General features: G+C 39.3%; 1 protein-coding gene across 2 annotated transcripts in view; it reads right to left on the reverse strand.

The window, feature by feature from the left end:
- Positions 1 to 18,864, reverse strand: part of Gcna (germ cell nuclear acidic peptidase) — a 75,139-nt gene that overhangs the window by 15,148 nt on the left and 41,127 nt on the right. For both annotated transcript variants that reach the window (XM_048335819.1, XM_048335818.1), the window contains exons 9-16: positions 17,765 to 17,811; positions 16,919 to 16,946; positions 15,194 to 15,279; positions 14,007 to 14,108; positions 12,505 to 12,565; positions 7,889 to 7,935; positions 6,926 to 6,953; positions 2,673 to 2,749 (exon numbers count right to left, since the gene is read on the reverse strand). In XM_048335819.1, coding sequence (XP_048191776.1) covers positions 2,673 to 2,749; positions 6,926 to 6,953; positions 7,889 to 7,935; positions 12,505 to 12,565; positions 14,007 to 14,108; positions 15,194 to 15,279; positions 16,919 to 16,946; positions 17,765 to 17,811 — 476 coding nt within the window. The remainder of the gene's footprint in view (positions 1 to 2,672; positions 2,750 to 6,925; positions 6,954 to 7,888; positions 7,936 to 12,504; positions 12,566 to 14,006; positions 14,109 to 15,193; positions 15,280 to 16,918; positions 16,947 to 17,764; positions 17,812 to 18,864) is intronic.

Below are 18,864 nucleotides of genomic sequence, written 5' to 3' on the forward strand. Positions count from 1 at the left end.
TGAAACTCCAGATACAATCATTTACAAATATGCTCCCCATACCTCCTCCTCACACGTCACATTACTAAAGACAAATTCAACAAGATGGAAAATGTGATATTAAATGTCACAGTTAAGAATCTTGCTTACTTCATGCTGTTTTTCCTGTTTGTATTCTTAATTACTATTATTTTACTGAGAGTAGTGACAGGCAAAAGAGCAATCAAAGAACAGTGGCAAGTCACTTTCTCTAAATAGCATGGGATGCTTGCTCAATGTTTCTCAAATACGAGTCTACTTGTGTATATTCACTATTCCATAGCAAAATAAGAGAAAGTAGAGTTTTTGCATCAAGTTTAATTTCATCAAGTTTAACTTGTATCAAGTTTAATTCAGAGACAACTTTTACTTATTTTGTCATTATATGTTGGCTAAATTTTGGAAGTAATAGATGACAGCTGAAAAAGATACCCTATAGATTGGGAGAAGATTTTTACCAGTTAATATCCAACAGTGGCCTAGTATCCAGAACATACAAAGAACTCCAGAAACTAACCCTCTCCCCAGAAGCAATTATCCATTAATTAATGGGCAAAGGAGCTAAAGAGAGACTTTTCAGAAAAGAAGCAAGAGTAGACAATAAACATATGAGGAAATGCTCAACATCCCTGGCCATAAAAGAAATGTAGATACAAATAATATTGAACTGGGTGCATGTGGCTCGAGCCTATAATCCTACCTACTCAGGAGACTAAGGTCTGAGGATGGCAGTTCAAAGCCAGCTTGGGCAGAAAAGTCTGTGAGACTTTTATCTCCAATTAACTACCAAAAAATTCAGAAGTGACACTGTAGCTGAAGTGGTAGAACACTAGCCTGGAGCGAAATAGGTCAGGGACAGTGGATCAAACCCTAAATCCAAGCCCCAGGATTGATATAAAGAAAAAATTGGGATCCCATCTTACCCCATTAAGATTGGCCAGCATCTAGAATAAGAACAATAAGGGGGCTAGGAATATTGCCTAGTGGCAAGAGTGCTTGTCTCGTACACATGAAGCCCTGGATTCGATTCCCCAGTACCACATATATAGAAAATGGCCAGAAGTGGCGCTGTGGCTCAAGGGGCAGAGTGCTAGCCTTGAGCAAATAGAAGCCAGGGACAGTGTTCAGGCCCTGAGTCCAAGCTCAGGACTGGCAATAAATAAATAAATAAATAAATAAATAAATAAATAAATAAATAAATAGATAGATAGATAGATAGATAAATAAATAAATAAATAAATAAGGAATGATAGTGGAGATGGGTGAGGGGGGTGGAGTTATTGGCAATGTAAACTGCTATAACCACTCTGGAATGTGGTTTGGAGTTTCTTCAAAAACCCAAACACAACCACTCTATGATCCAGCAATACCACGTATGGCCATGTACTCAGAACATTACAAGTCAGGATATGGTAAAGACACTTGTACATCCAAGCTCACTGCTGTATTATTCACCACACCCAAGTATGGAAACAGCCCAGAGGCCCTACAACAGATTGTGGATCAAGAAAATGTAGTATATGTGTACAGTGGAATTTTACTATTCTATCAGAAATAATATTATGTCATTAACTAGAAAAATTATGTTAAGTGAAGTAATTCGGGCTCAGAAAGAAATGGCACATATCTTCTCTCATATGTGGAAGCTAGGTGTAAAATACAAACATTCTTGAAAATAACATATACAGGTGTATATATATGTATATATACATATATATATATACATGCACACAAAAATACCTTTAAGAAGGGGTGGGACACAAATAGAGTGAAGGATGAACAAATGCAACCATATTCAATGTCCATTTCATAAAAACTAAACTACATAACTTGTAGATAGTTATGGGGAAGAGAGGAAATGAGGGAGAATGATGGAAAGGATGACATTGATCAAGAGGCATTGCATTCATAAACTGACTTACAGAATTGTAACTTTTTATAAGTACTTAATAATAAAAATGTTTAAAAAATTAGACGGTAGCTGGGCACTAGTGGATCATGCCTAGCTACTCAGGAGGCTGAAATCTGAGAATTGCAGTTCAAAGCTAGCCCACAATGGAAAATCCATGAGACTCGTATGTATAGTAAACTTCACAAAAATAAAGAAGTGGTAGAATGCTAGGCTTGAGCAAAAGAAGCTCAGGGGCAGTGCTCAGGCCCTGAATTTAAGCCCCAGGATTGGCACCAAAAAATAAAAAATGTAAAAAAGAATAGATGGTACTTGACACAGTTGAAAACATACCTCACAAGACTCTAGCAAGGTAGGGTGGGGCCCAGGCCTTACCCCTTTCTCTTCATGTGATTCCCACATGTAAAGAGAGAAGCTGAAAGTGCAAAAGACCAGCTTCCGTGTTCTCAGTCTCAGTTCTTCACTTCTCCATTATGCCTTTGGGGTAGAGCCTTAGGTAGAAGTCTTCGATGGGGGGACACTCCAGTTCCAAGGCAGCACAAATAATTGTTTTTGTGGTAGGAAATGGATCTGGAGTGCTTGGAACCCAGCCACATCCATCTCCAGTACATATGGAAAAAGAAATGGTGCCATTGACTACCAAGGGATTTATAAACTCAAAGTTCAGTCTTGTGAATCATGAAAACTGCCGTGCCAAAGGCTCCAGAGCTCATCTATTACTCAATGGTAGAAGAAATATACTTGCCTTCTCTGCTTTGTTTGTTTATCTTAGTTTTCTTTGTCTTTTGTGAGAGTTCATCAGCAGTTTCAACACCCATTTGCCTAATCAATGAGACATGAAAGGGGGGAGGGGAAAGAGAGAGAGAGTTGAATACATTCTTCTTTTTATGGCAATTCCCACCTTTCCTAGAATGAACAAGGTAAGATGACCCCTTGCCAATATTTAGTCTTTTCCCCACAGTAACTCTATTTCTTTGGAACTATTCAGACTTTCCATTACTCCTGATTTTCCATCTTTCTATGAATCTTTCCCTTTTTTGCACATCCTTTCAAATGGAAATATCTGTTCTGTGTTAAGTATAAATTGGGCACTCTCTCAGTGTATTGTTCTAACACTACTGGGGGAAATCATGGTAGAGAAATGTCTATTTGGTTCTCCTCTTTATCATCATCTTAGAGATGCTATTGTCTGACAAGGATACAGAGTGACAGTTGAAACAGTCTGCCTTAGAGCACAGAGAGTTCTCCTTAGTACTGTTTTGCAGTCAGAAACCAGTACCTCATTCTGATGGCAGGGTGCCACACATAGTATACAAACTGCTCTGACTGAAGTCATGTCCCTGCATCATCTAGGGTAAAATGATCAAATAACTGTTTAGCACATCCCTGGCCCTACTAATTGAAGCAAGGTGAACTTCACTACCTTCCTACATTTTCCAAGTAGTATAACTACTATCACATACATTTTTTAGTTTTTTTGGCAGTATTAGTGTTTGAACTTCAGGTCTCAAACAACTGGCTGACCTCAATCTATCCTTTGCATTTTATCCTTGTCAGCAACCAGGATTACAGGTGTTAAGTCACCAGAGCCCAACTCCTATTCCCAATCTATCCACTCCTTTTCACTCACTGTTGTTCCTCAAATCACTTTCACATATTCACACAGCTCTTTTATGAAAATCCAATCAATTAAGGATTGTCTATTAATCATGTATATGTATTTGTACATACATACATGATATATATAGGCCATATGTATACACAAATATACACACAGACATTCGTCATCCCCAAAACTTATTATTTTGGTATTTTTTTGTCTGGGTTCAATTTCCTTCCTGGAAATTGTGAGGAGAATTAAATTTGAGTCAGCAGGCACAAGCTTCATGATATCTATTTTGCACAAGCAGGCATCCATCCTCACAAATATCTGTTCAGGTTTCTACTGGTCATTAGATGTTTCAATATCAGCCCTGCTAAAGGCCTTTAAGTGTCACATCCCTAACTGAATTCATCGCCTTTCTTCTGAAATCCACTCTTCCTATTGTATGCCTTCTACAGAAGCCACCTGGGTCTGTACTAGAATATGAAAATTGATTCAGTTTAAATATTTATTCAACATCTACCTGGTACAGACTGGAAAAAAAAACAAATTTTGTTTTTTTGTTTTTTTTTCATTCTTTGAGACAGGGATTCCCCATGAGTCAGGCTGACCAAACACTTGGAATGTCCTATGTCTGCCTACTTAGTACTAGGATTACAGGTATGTGGCACCATGTGCACCTGAAACCAGTATTTCTTTGAAAAATTAAGGCACTTTCATCCTAAACTAAAACTTTAATATGTACTACATTTCAAACAAGACTTCTTGGGAGCAATATGAGTTCACTTAAAATGAAAATAAAAAGTGACGTATGGTGGCTCATGCTTGTAATTTGGAAAGCTCATACTGGAACAATTAAGGTTCAATAATACTCCAGACAAAGAGTTCTCAGGAACCACATCTGAATTGATTAAAAAAAAAAAACAAAAAAACGGTGTAAGCCGGGTGCTGGTGGCTCATGCCTGTAATCCTACCTACTCAGGAGGCTGAGATCTGAGGATCACGGTTCAAAGCCAAACCAGGCAAGAAAGTCCATGAGACTCTTATCACCAATTTTAAAAACTCCAGAAAACCATTAGTGGCACTGAGGCTCAAGTGGTAGAGAGCTAGCCTTGAGCTGAAGAGCTCAGGAACATTGCCCAGGTCCAGAGTACAAGCCCCATGACTGACCAAAAGAAACAAAACTGGATGTAAATGAAGGAACAAAGGATGAACAAATGCAGCAGGTGAAAATGAACTATGTTGAAAATGAACGTTTACTGCTTGTAGGTGGGATGAGAGGGAAAAACTAGGAGAGAGGAAAGGGTGTCATTGTCCAGAAAGAAACGTACTCTTTACCTGACTTATATAACACAATCCCTTTGTACATCACCTTTATAATAATAATAAATTTAAAAAGTGGCTGTAGTGGTACACAATTGTCATCTAAGCTGCACAAAAAATAGGAGGATTAAATCTAGTTACTTTGGGGCAAAAAGCAAAACCAAGATTCTATTTTAAAAAATAAATCTAGAAGGCTCAAGTTGTAGACCATCTAGCTACCTAAAAAGCTAAAGGTCCTGAGCTCAAATGCCAGTACAACCCCCAAGAAAAGTACTCAAATGACTAAAAACAATGCAAATATTTTATATCCTAGTAATGATGCTGTCTACATTACTGCACGTTTGTCCAAATTTATCATATTGTTCACCTGAAAAGTGTGACTTTTGCTATGTGGAAACTGTCCCTCACATAATTTGAATTTAAATGTAATAAAACAATTTCCAGCTGGGTAGCAGTGGCTCACATCTGTAATCCAAGCTACTCAGGAGACTAAGATCTAATGATTATGGTTTGAAGCCAGGAATGCAGCAAAGTCATAATTAACCACAAAATCCTAAAGCAAAGCTGTCATTCAAGTGGTAGCACACTAACCTTGAGCTAAAAAAGCTCAGGGATAGTGCCCCAGGACCTGAGTTCAAGCCTCAGGTCCATCAACAAAACAAATGCCAGTTCATAGCTTTATACACTGCCTTATTTGGTTCTAGAATTTCAGGTGACTACAAATACTGACTTCAAATGTCTTTGTACATACTTGTACTAGACAAGTGACTGGTGGGAGGAGGCTAAAAAATAGGATAGAAAACATTTACTATGCACAAGGCCCTGGATTCCATTCCTGCACCGTGGGAAAAAAAAGAACTAAACTAAAAAAGCTCCACATATACAGAGTTAGCCAGAAAAAAAAAATCTTTCCATTTCGTTTTTTTTTGTTTTTGTTGCCAGTCCTGGGGTGTGGACTCAGGGCCTGGGCACTATCCCTGGCTTCGCCACAGCGCCACTTCTGGCCATTTTCTACATATGTGGTGCTCAGGAATTGAACCCAGGGCTTCAGGTATACGAGGCGAGCACTTTACCACTGGGCCATATTCCCAGCCCCAAATCTTTCCATTTCAATGCATGAATAAGATTGATCATGAAAGAGAAAGGGAATGACCAGTTCTTATTTCTACACTAATTAAGGACTGAAATATAGAACGCAAAGTTGCCTATCATGAGATTTCAGATTTATTCCAGTAATTGTTTCAGTATCCCTATTGTTTGTCACCGAAATAACAACCCTTCATCTCACTTTGACTAAAGTAGAGAATTCATTAATAGGAATAATACCCTGGCATCACAGGGTAGCCCTATAAACCATCACTCTTTGAAGTAGATACAGAAGAATAACAAGTTCAAAGCCAGCCTAGTCTATATGAGAAGACTCTATCAAAACAATAGCAATAGCTGGGGCTGGGAATATGGCCTAGTGGCAAGAGTGCTTGCCTCGTATACATGAGGCCCTGGGTTCGATTCCTCAGCACCACATATACAGAAAATGGACAGAAGTGGCACTGTGGCTCAAGTGGCAGAGTGCTAGCCTTGAGCAAAAAAGAAGCCAGGGACAATGCTCAGGCTCTGAGTTCACGGCCCAGGACTGGCCAAAAAAAAAAAAACAATAGCAATAGGAATAGTACTAGGGGAGGCTGGAAGTTGGTTATAGCCACAGCAGAGAGACAAATAGATACTGGGCTAAGCAGAGCTTGATTTGCTACAGGTAAGCCATTTCAACTTGGCATCAACATACCCTAAGCACTACAAGTGGCATGCAGACTACATCAGGCAAGCTGTTCACTTTTTTCCCTGGGTTGAGGACAGAAGACATAGTTCACACAAAAAAAATTATTAAGAAGAAACTGACAAAACAGATAATGAGCCAGGAATAAGGAATGTAGTATTTTGAAACTGATTGTGAAGTAATCAACCACCAGGCACCTCACTGTGCTCACAGAAGAAATGCAATTTTACTTGTAAGTCTTCTTACACAGAACATCAATCAAGGCTATTACCTTTAAAACAAATATTCTGTTACTTACCCAACTGGTGTTTTCTTTGGGACCACAGCTAAATTAGAGGGAAAATACAGCATTAGAAAGCATCATAAACATAATAAAATCTCCCCCGAATCACATCTCCTTGGGCTGAGTGAGAGTACATCTCAGTATGGTTAAAACCTTGGGTTCTAAATGCAGCAGTGGAACTCAGTGGAAACTCTGTTGAAAATGAACTATATAATTTGTGGTTGGGGACAGGAGGGAAAGAAGAGAACATAAGAAGGGGTGACATTGTCCAAAAAGAAATGTAGTCATTACTAGTCTTCTGAAATGGTAACCCCTGTATACATCAATTTTTAATGAATCTTATATTATTATTTTATTAGTTTTAAACACATGGAATTATAAACATGGCATCATGATTTTAATTTGATTTTTAGGAAGCATTTTATAGAGAAGGCAGTTTAAGGAATACAAAATTTCTGGTGTGTGTGTGTGTGTGTGTGTATGTGCGCGCGCGCGTGCGTGAGCGGGAGGGGGGGAAGGTTAAAAAGAAAAGAAAACAAAGACAGAAAGAAAAGAAACAAGATAAGGGACAGTGAATAGCCCTAGCTACCCAGAAGGTTGAAAACACAGGAAGGAGGTAAGAAGCCAATTTAGAAGGAATCATTGAGACTCTTGTTGCCAAATAAATATCAAAAAGCTAGAACTAGAGATATGGCAGCAACCATAAGAAAAGCAAAAGACAAGTGACAATGTGCAAACCTAAGTTTAGCACCAATGCTAGTACAGAAAAAAAATAGAATGAATGAAAATATACATACATACATACATAATTTCAGGAAAAGTACAGACTAGAGGGAAATAAATAGACTTCACCAATCTAGAGACCATTGTAAGAGGCAAACCTACAATTACCTTACAGAAAGCATCCCAAATCTCATTTCAGACATCTACAAAGAAATGTCAATATGAGCCTTGTGGTTTGAAGAAGACTCTACTTACAGATTTCAAATTCTTCACTGCTGCTTGAATCCACTGTAAGAAGTTGCCTAAAAAAATAACATATTCTCTTTGAAGTGAATACTATCAATATTATAAGCAACCAACTTTAAAAATCTCAATAAATTCACAAAACAATCAGTTTCTGAAATGCAAAAAGTTCTCCAAAAAATCACCAAATTATTCTGAAGAATAAAAACGAGTGACCATGTAAAAGTAGACTTTTACTTTTTTATTATAGTACTGGGGATTGAGCCCAGGACTTCATGCTTGATAAGAAAGTATTTTAGTACTTTTTTTTTTTTTTTGGCCAGTCCTGGGCCTTGGACTCAGGGCCTGAGCACTGTCCCTGGCTTCTTCCCGCTCAAGGCTAGCACTCTGCCACTTGAACCACAGCGCCGCTTCTGGCCGTTTTCTGTATATGTGGTGCTGGGGAATCGAACCTAGGGCCTCGTGTATCCGAGGCAGGCACTCTTGCCACTAGGCTATATCCCCAGCCCCAGTATTTTACTACTTAAGATACAACCCAGACCTTAATCTCTTCGTTTTCTCCCAAGCCAGCCAAACTGAGACTCTCCTTTCTCTACTTCTTTAGAAGCTGGGATTATAGAGTCATGAACCACCATACCCAAATGACTCAACATTTATTGAGTATCTACTATATGCTAGGTTCTATAGTTACAAATAAAGAATAAGATTTCCAGGAATCTCATGGTCTAGTAGCAAGGAGGAAAGTAAACATGTTTTTCATGAGCTTAATCCAGAATGACTGGAATCAGATATTACATTCATTTTTGACATACTGGGAATGGAATCCAGGAACTTGATCATCCTAGCCAAGCATAGTAGCACATCCCTAGCCCTGACAAATTTAAATTTTTTTAATTTATTTATTAATTGAACACAAATTTTTTTGACAAGGTGTTGTGCAAAAAGGGTACAGTTACATAGTAGGGCAGTGTGTACATTTCTTGTGATATCTTACGCCCTGTTTTTCTTTCCCTTCTCTAGGTCATGTAGATATATATACAACATACAATGTATCAAGAACATATACAGTAGCCACGTGGCCAAGCCCAAGAAAATTCGCCTAGGGCTTTAAATATAATGTCGATATTAGAGCTACTGTATTCCACTGAGAGGTCGATGTTGAGTAGTTGTTTGGTTTTAGTTACATACTGTTGGGTCGCTGCCCCAATCCTGTGGGAAATACCATTTGACAAGCAGTTTTTGGTTTCACAGACCTGGTCTCTACTGTCTCTCCGTCTCCCTTTGTTAACAGTCATATATCAGGGAGATCATGCCCCTTTGTTTTCTGTGTTCTAGGCTTGTCTCGCTCAACATTATTTGTTCGAGTTCTGACCATTTCCCTGCGAATAACAATATTTCACCATTCCTAATCGCTATGTAGTATTCCATTGTGTAAAGGTACCATATTTTTTGGATCCATTCATCTGTGGAGGGGCATCTGGGTTGTTTCCATATTTTGGCTATTGTGAATTGTGCCGCGATAAACATGGAAGTACAAATGTCTTTTTGATATCTTGGGGTTTGCTGTTTAGGATAGATGCCTAGGAGTGGTATGGCTGGGTCATAGGGTAGGTCTATATTGAGCTTTTTGAGAAACCTCCATACTGTTCTCCAAAGTGGTTGTACTAATTTGCACTCCCACCAACAATGGAGAAGGGTTCCTTTTTCCCCGCACCCCCTCCAGCATTTGTTGTTTCCTGAGTTCAGAGTATAGGCCATTCTAACTGGGGTGAGGTGGTATCTCAGGGTTGTTTTTATTTGCATTTCCTTTACTAGCAGGGATGTTGAACATTTCCTCATATGTTTCTTTGCCATTTTTATTTCTTCTCTTGTGAAGTCTCTCTTTAGCTCCTTTGCCCATTTCCTAATTGGTTTATTGGGCTGACAAATTTAATTTTTAGCAAGCACCCCAGGAAGTTCTGATGCCGGGGACTTCAAGACTACACCTTCAGAAACACTAGTTGAGTTATTTGAATCTTCTTTAACTTAAAACTGGAAACTGGAAATGGAAGAGTCAGACATGATGAAATAGTGCTTGTCTAGCATTCATTAAGCCCTAGGTTCTGTCCGCAGCACTAGAAAACAAAACAAGACAAAACTGACAAAATAACAAGAAAACACCATGTGAACAAACACCAATTTAAGTCTTCAAATATATTCCTTCTCCTGTAAAATAATTCAGATACATATTTATTACTCATAAATAAAAGTAAAAAGAAAGAAATTTGAGCTTTTTATTGCTATTTTAAGGAGAGAAATTAATGGATTTTAAATGAAAAGATATAGTGATTGTTTTCATTTAATTATTAACGTCTTTTGCCTAAATGATCTATTGTTTCCAATATCAACTTTATATAGCTAAGAAAATAAGGGAATTGGCCAGGTACTAGTGGCTTATGCCTGTAATCCTAGCTACTGAGGAGGATGAGATATGAGCATCATGGTTCAATGTCAGCCCAGGCAAGAAAGTCCCTGAGCCTCTTATCTCCAATTAACCACCAGAAAACCAGAAGTGGAACTGTGACTCAAAGTGGTAGAGTGCTAGTCTTAAGCATAAAAGCTCAGGGACAGTGCCCAGGCCCTGAGTTCGAGCCTTACAATAGACAAAAAGAAAGAGGGGAGGGGAGGGGAGGGGAGGAAATTGAACCAGACATTCCCTTTATTTCCAGGTACTGGGAAGCAGAAGGAGGATCTCAACTACAAGGCCAGCCCAGGCAAAAGTAACAGTGAGATACTTTCTCAAAAACAAAATATACTCTTAAACTGATTGTTGAAGTAAACCTCTTGGTACAACTAATTAAAGATATTTTAAAATATATACAGCTGGGTGCTAAAGGCTCACACCTGCAAACCTAACTACTCAGGAGCCTAAAAACTGGAGAATCAAAAGTTGTCATCCAGGGGCTGGGAATATGGCCTAGTGGCAAGAGCACCTGCCTTATATACATGAAGCCCTGGGTTCGATTCCCCAGCACCACATATACAGAAAATGGCCAGAAGTGGCGCTGTGGCTCAAGTGGCAAAGTGCTAGCCTTGAGCAAAAAGAAACCAGGGACAGTGCTCAAGGCCCTGAGTCCAAGGCCCAGGACTGGAAAAAAAAAGTTGTCATCCAGAGCTGGGAATATGGCCTAGTGGCAAGAGTGCTTGCCTCGCATACATGAAGCCCTGGGTTCAATTCCTCAGCAGCACATATACAGAAAAAAAGCCAGAAAGGGCACTGTGGCTCAAGGCTCAAGTGGTAGAGTGCTAGCCTTGAGCAAAAAGAAGCCAGGGACAATGCTCAGGCCCTGAGTTCAAGCCCCAGGACTGGCAAAAAAAAAACAGTTGTCATCCAAGCAGAGGAAGAAACATCTAAGAGAACCAATTCTCCAATGATTGAGTAAAAGGCTAGACTAGAGATTAGGCATATTATAAGAGTACCAGCCTTTAGGAGGTAAGTCTAGTCAGAGCACAAGGTCACAAGGTCCTGAGTTCAAGACCTAGTACGAGCAATTTTTAAAAATTCAAAAGAACAGCAAAGAAAACAAAAAGGACTATAATTTAAGACAGAGTACTGGCCAAGCATTCAAATGGCCTTCATTTCCATACATAGGGTGGGAAAAGGGGAGAAGACTACAAGTAATTCATTTTAGCAAAACATTTGAGCTTTGAAATTTTATAGGAGACAGGGAACATAGCTCAGTGGAAGACCACTTGCCAGCATGCACAAGACCCTGGGATCCCATCTCTGTAACTGCAAACAGAAAACAAAACAATACAAAACAAACACAAAGTTAAATATAGAAATAAGAGTGACTGGGCTCACAGAAAGCACTGGAAAAACCTGGAAAACATCCTCCCTCCCTCCCTCCCTCTCCAATTCCAGCAGATGAAAAGAACATGTCACCTTCACCTTCTGAACACTTCTACTGCATTTGTTTTGGTGTAGGACAATTTTGTTGCCACCTGGCTGTACCCAGCTAAAGTCTCACCTTTGGCTACAGACCACTATATGAACTAAGTTTTAAAAAAAAAGAAACCTGGGCTGGGAATATGGCCTAGTGGCAAGAGTGCTTGCCTTGTATACATGAAGCCCTGGGTTCGATTCCCCAGCACCACATATATAGAAAATGGCCAGAAGTGGCGCTATGGCTCAAGTGGCAGAGTGCTATCCTTGAGCAAAAAGAAGCCAGGGATAGTGCTCAGGCCCTGAGGCAAGCTCTAGGGATGGCAAAAATAAATAAATAAATAAATAAATAAATAAATAAATAAATAGAATAGAATAGAATAGAATAAAATAAATAAAAAAAGAAACCTCTGGAACAAGAACTGCTCCTGGGAAGAAAGGCCCACTCTGCCAAGTAACCGGGGATCTCTTGGCGGAGCAGCCAGGCCCAGACCACCACTGGGCTCCTAAAAAAGAGGGAGGAGATAAACTGACAGGTGACCTATGGGTCCTTGCATACGCTCTTCATTCAAACGTAAGAAATCCAGTTCTGTTTCTACAACTAAGTCCTTTATCCCTTTAAAAATCCCTTCAGTAACTAGTGGAACAGACAACAAGTGTATACCAATCAATACCCAAGTGATTGAGTGTGAATGATACATACCCAGTCTCCCATTTTCCACCAGGTTTCTTCTTAGAAGGCTTGTGTTTTTGTCTTCTGCCACCTGAAACAATAATATCTGATTTATATCCTGAAAATTGGCATTACCAAGCAACTAGGAGAAGACAAAATTAAGAAAAGCCACAGTCAAGCACAGTAAAATAGATGAGCAAGATCTATCAGTAAAGCTATGTATGAACGTTGCATATTTGCTGAGTGACTTTCTTTAGGGAATCACTGAGACATCAGTGCAGTGAGCTGGGTAACACCAAAGGAACTGAGGCTATGTCCTTAGAAGCTAGGTTACATGGACCACTGAGGACACGGGGTATAAGGAGTGAAATTACTCACATCCACAGTAGTACTCTCCTCTCAATCTGCAAACCCAACGTTTTTACCTTTATCTCCACTCACACTGCTAGTAATTTTACCTCCGGCTTAGAAACTAAGAGTTTATGTCACTCATCCTTCAAGGAATTTATTAAACATGAGTCACATGCCAATCATGAAGCTAGAGCCTGAGAGAGACTTTAGTCTTACTTAGATGAAGAAGAGTCCTCCTGTGAAAAAGAAAACTGGGAGAAATTGACCCTGTGATCATGACTAGTGTATCTGAAAAGACTTCAAGAGGTTGGCAACCTTTTATAGACAGAGAAACTAACAGTATAGCCAGATCTTATGAAAATGTAAGTTCAATCTCCAGTGGAAGGACAAAAGGAAGAATGGAGATTAGAGGAAAGTGATAGAGAGAGAAGGATAGGGAGAAGGAGAAAAGGGAAGGGGGGGAGAAAGGGAAAGGGGAGGGGAGGGGAAAGGAAAGGAAGGAACAGAAGAGACAGGAGAGGAGAAAATAGGAGGAGGGGAGAGGGGAGGGGGGAAGAAGCGGAGAGGGGAGAGGAAGAGAAGGAAGAAAGGAAGAGAGGGGAAAGGGGATGAGAAGAGAGGGGAGGAAAGAAGACGGGAGGAGGAGAGGGAAAGAAGAGAGGAGAAGGGAAGGGAGAGGAGAGGGGAGGAGGGAGGAGAGGAGAAGACAAGAAAGAAGATGAAAAAGCAGAATAGAATTCCTTGAAGACAAAAGTTACAAGGAGGGCTGGGAATGTGGCCTAGTGGTAGAGTGCATGTATGCATGCATGAAGCCCTTGGTTTGATTCCTCAGCACCACATACACAGGAAAAGCTGCAAGTGGCCGGAAAAAGAAGCCAGGGACAGTGCTCAGGCCTAAGGTCAAGCCCTAGGACTGGCAAAAAAAGTTACAAGGGAAAAAAAATACTCCACTGACTGGAAGAATACTTATAAAGACGAGAGCAAGAAAGACAATACCTCAGGTATGCCTCTCGCATTTCAAGAAATATCGTTTCAACTGGGGTGGCCAAATCTAATTGCTGCTGGGGGGTTAGGGCTTACAGAATGGGCAGCGAGACCACAAGTACATCAAACAAATAAAGCACATTATACACACTTGTCCAGAGAGCCCCATTCCCTGGGACACAACAGATTCAGCATACCTGACTTTACAGGTGGCACAGATAAATGTTTCGTTTTTTCCTTCCTTTTCTTTGGTTGCTCCACTTCACACACAGGAACTCCTTCAGATGGAACCTTTTCACCTGTAAATTCTAGGTTAGCCTCAGGATCGTTTGATGATTGGTTAATTTTCACCACGATCCCATTCTCAATGAAATTATAAGGTGAGCTGGGAAACAACAAATCCATCCTTTTCACTTTTATTTGAAGAAATCTAGTTCTGATCCCCTTCTATTTATCTCAGAGATTTACAAATTGTTATTGTCATCACCAGTCACTTTTGGAAGCTCCTAGGTGACTGGCTTTATAAATATGTTCCTTCATTGTATGCTAAACTGGACATTGTGAACTTAAACATAACAATTTAGAATCTTGGTTATTTTGTGTTGTTTTATGTTTGTCTTTTTACTTTACTGAGAGCAGTGACAGAAAAAAGAGCAATCAAAGAGCAGTGGCAAATCACTTTCTCTAAATAGAATATACTTGCTCAATGTTTCTCAGACAAGAGTTTGTACACATGAATATATTCAATACTCCATAGCAGAATAAGAGAAAGTAAGAATTTTTTTGCATCACGTTAAATTTCTGTGATTGAGGAGTTTCTTTTCCTCAAATTTAGGTTCTATATAACTATAGTTTCTATATAATTCTAAAATTTCTATATAATTTCTATAAAACTGAGAAGACTGTAACTGATTTTATGTGGCTTGTGATTATCTGGCTAAACTTCTGGTATTATTTAGCTTATGTAATTATGCAGGTATCTCATAGTAGCTGGCAGTGTTGTAACCATAGTTCACAAGTTTCTCGTAGGTAGAAAGATTTACTGTTCAAGTGATTCCCATATATAAAGAAAAGGTGGAAGAGAAGGTAAGGGTACAGTAAAAGCAGCCCTGGAGTCTCATTCTCAGAGCTTCTATTTTGGGGTGAAAGTATAAGCAGGTAAAAGTCTAAGAGGGTATTTAGGTCTAAGGCAGCATAAACAGTTGCTGCTGTGGCAGGAAATGGATGTATAGGTAGAAAGGAGGCAGCCACACACATGGAAGAAGAAATGGTGGCCCTAGTTAGTAAAGGATTATAATCCCAAAGTTTAGCAACTTCCATCATTAAACTGCTGGATGATAAGGCTCCAGAACTCACAAACTTTCTAAAGGAGAAGTATACTTGCCTTTATTGCTCCTTTTCTTACATATTTTAGCTTTCTTTTTCTTCAGAAGGAAGTCATCATCAGATTCTGAGTCCGTAAACACATGCCTAAACATGAGACATGAAAAAGAGAGAAAGATATGAAACACAACATTTTTCTCTTTGTGGCATTTTCAACCTTTTCTAGAATGAACAAGATATGATGACCCCTTGCTAATATTTGCTCTTTTCCACACAATAACTCAGCTCTCTTCTTTGGAACTATTCAGATTTTCTACTACTTCTGATTTCCCATCTTCCTATGCAACTTTTCCTGTGTCTCACATCCTTTCAAAAGGAGATGTCTGTCATTTAAGTATAAACTGGGCATTCTCTCAGTGTATTAACCTTTACAGTACTGGGGAAATCAGGTCAGAGAAATGTCTATTTGATTCTCCTCCTTATTATCAACTCACAGATACAGTGGTCTGACAAAGGCAGAGAGCAACAGTGGACGCTGTATACCTTAGACAATGGAGGTTTCTCCTCAGCATCACTCTGCAGTCAGAAGTCAGCACCTAACTCTGGTGGCAGAGTGTCACATATAGCATACAACTGTTGGGCCAGGAGTCACACCCATCAATTCTGCCTGCACTACCCAGGTTGAAGTGTTCAAGCATCTCCTGGGGTCCTTTGCTAGCCTTTGTAATTCCAGCAGGCTTAAGTTCATCACCTTCCAATATTTTTTAACCACTGTGTGATAGCTGTGACATAAATTATTTTTGTTAGGGGGCAGTACAAAGATTTGAGCTTGGCCTCACACTTGCTTGGCTTTTTTACTTAGCTGATGCACTATCACTTGAACAGCTCTGACTCTGTTATTAGATGGATATTTTGGAGATAGCATCTTCCTAACTATTCTGCCTTGACTGTCCTGAACTCACTAATCCCCGAATCTCAGCCTTTTGAAAAATTAGGATTGTACAACTTGGCATTGTAAGACATCAGTCTGTTTTATCCCTGTTTTACCCACTGTTCTCACTTAAGTTCCGCAACTCCCCTCCAGAATTTTTTCAAAGCCCTATGTCAATCCAATCACCAATTAAGTATTGTATTGCTAATCACATATGTGTACATATTTGTATTATATAAATGATATACAGGTAATATGTATACATACACGGAGACATACATATATGCCTATATGCAAGTTCTGTGGGAATGCTGATAATTTCAGTTAGCAAGCAGGAGTTTGATCATGGTTTTGGCACAAGCAGGTATCCATCCTCCCTTATCCTAGGAGCTTATCCTGGGCTCTATTGGTCCTTAGATATCTCAACACCAGTCCTGCCTTCAGGCCTCTGCATGTCAGGTCTCAATCTGAATTTATCATCTTCCTCCTGAAATCCATTTACAGTATGTCTTATAGAGAAGCCATTATGGTTCTGAACCAGAACATGTGGGCATTCCTGGCAAGCCAGTCAAACATGATTTTATTTAGATATTTATTCAACAACTATCTGGCACAAACTGGAAGAAATACACCTTTTTTAAACAGGGACTTCCTATGTAGCTGAGGCAAACAAAATACTTTAAAGATTTTCCTACCTCTGACTCCTGTGTAGTGGGATTAGCTAGATGCAGCCATGTGGCCATCTAGCACAACCATATGGCCAGGCACCTCACTGTGTTCAGAGAGGAATGCAATTTTACTTCTTACCCATGCTGTTACCTTTAAAACAACCGTTTCAAAGATTCTCCTACTTACCCAATCAGTGGTGTCTTTGTGATCACAGCTAAATTAGAGGGGGGAAAATTCACAGCATTAGGGAGCATATTAAGCATAATAAAATCACTCTAAAGTCAATATCTATAAATTAGAGTTTATAAAATTCACATCTCCTTGGGCTGCATAAGGGTGTGCTTCAGTATGCTTGGGTTCTATCTCCAGCAACAGAAATTTGTTTTTAAAGAAAACTATTTACATCTCCCATGAAGGAGACACAATAATGGAAGACATAGGAGTTTTTTTAAGAAAAGCAAGCTAGAGGACTGTGGCTCAGAAAATTAAGATAGGAAGCTGACTACCCAAGAAGGAGGAATCCTTGAGACTCTTATCTCCAACTAAAAAACAAAAAACTGGAACAGGAGATGTGGCTCAAGTAGAAGCATATCAGTTATGGTGGCTCACACTTGTAATCCTAGCTATTCAGGATGCTGAGATCTGAGGATCCCAGTTCAAAGCCAGCCTGGACAAAAGTCTGTGAGACTCTTATCTCCATTAAACAACAAAAACAAAACAAAACAGAAAGGGAGATGTGGCTCAATTGGTAGAGCACTAGCCTTGAGCAAAAAAAATACACAAAAAACCTCAGGGACAATGCTCAGGCAAGACGAGAGAGAGAGAGAGAGAGAGAGAGAGAGAGAGAGAGAGAGAGAGAGAGAGAGAGAGAGAGAGAGAGAGAGAATAGACTCTACAGAAATAAACTTCCCCTGTCTTGAAAGAGACTTAAGGCAAACCTAGAAATAGGTAATACAAAGCATACCTAATCTCATTTCAGATATCTAAAAAGACATTTCAACATGAGCCTTGCTGCATGAAGACTCTACTTACAGGCTTCAAAGTCATCACTGCTGCTTGAATCCACTGTATGAAGATGCCTGGAAAAAACAATGTATTTTCTTTGAAATGAGGGCCACTGATATAAGCCACAAAATCTTAATCCTCACTAATAAAAGAACAGAACAACCACAGTTTCATAAATACAAAAAGTTCTGGAAAATGGGCACTAAAATAAAACAAAAGAAAATACTCACTGAACACGTAAAAAACAGCACCAATTATTCCAAAGTATTATCGCAAAAGAATGAAAGCACATGACTGTGTGAATGAAGACTTTTACATTTTTCGTTGTTCTTTTTTGCCAGTCCTGGGGCTTGAACTCAGGGCCTAGGTACATTCCCTGAGCTTCTTTGCTCAAGGCTAGCATTCTACTATTTGAGCCACAGAGCCACTTCTAGTTTTTTTCTGTTTATGTGGTAGTGAGGAATTGAACCAAGGGTTTCATGCATGCTGGGCAAGCACTCTACCACTAAGCCACATTCCCAGCTCTACACTTATTTTTGTTATACTAGGAATGGATTCCAGGATCTTTCTCAATCTAAATAAGTGCACTAGCACATCCCTAGCCCTGACAAGTTTCATTTTTAGCAAGTACCCCCAGGAAATTCTGATACAGGGAACTATAATACCATACCTTCAAGAAATACTAGTTATTAGAATCTTCTTTAACTTAAAATTGGAACCTGAAAATATAATAGTCAGACATGGTGTGTGTCTGGCAGAGCTACTTGAGAGCCTGAGCTAGTAGAATCACTTGAACAAAGGAGTTTGGGGCCAGACAAGCCAACAAAGCAAGACCCACAACCCAAAGTCAAACAGAGCAAAATAAAAATAATTACTAGAACTCTAAGTAAATTTAACACTATGAAAAACTTCAAACAACACACATCCCATTGGTGACTCATTTTGTTTGCTGATCCTTTAATTTCTAATTCTAAAGTCAATATAAAATATTGTTAATTCTGCATAATATTACCCTACCACTATTTTGTGACACCATTAACAAAATCAAGATCTTGGCCTCAAAAGTATTCACTAGGTTGTAAATGAACAATGAGAATGATGAAAGTTTATCACTATGTTTTAAAGTA

The sequence above is a fragment of the Perognathus longimembris genome, chromosome 28, assembly GCF_023159225.1.
Source record: "Perognathus longimembris pacificus isolate PPM17 chromosome 28, ASM2315922v1, whole genome shotgun sequence".
NCBI classification, from domain to species: domain Eukaryota; kingdom Metazoa; phylum Chordata; class Mammalia; order Rodentia; family Heteromyidae; genus Perognathus; species Perognathus longimembris.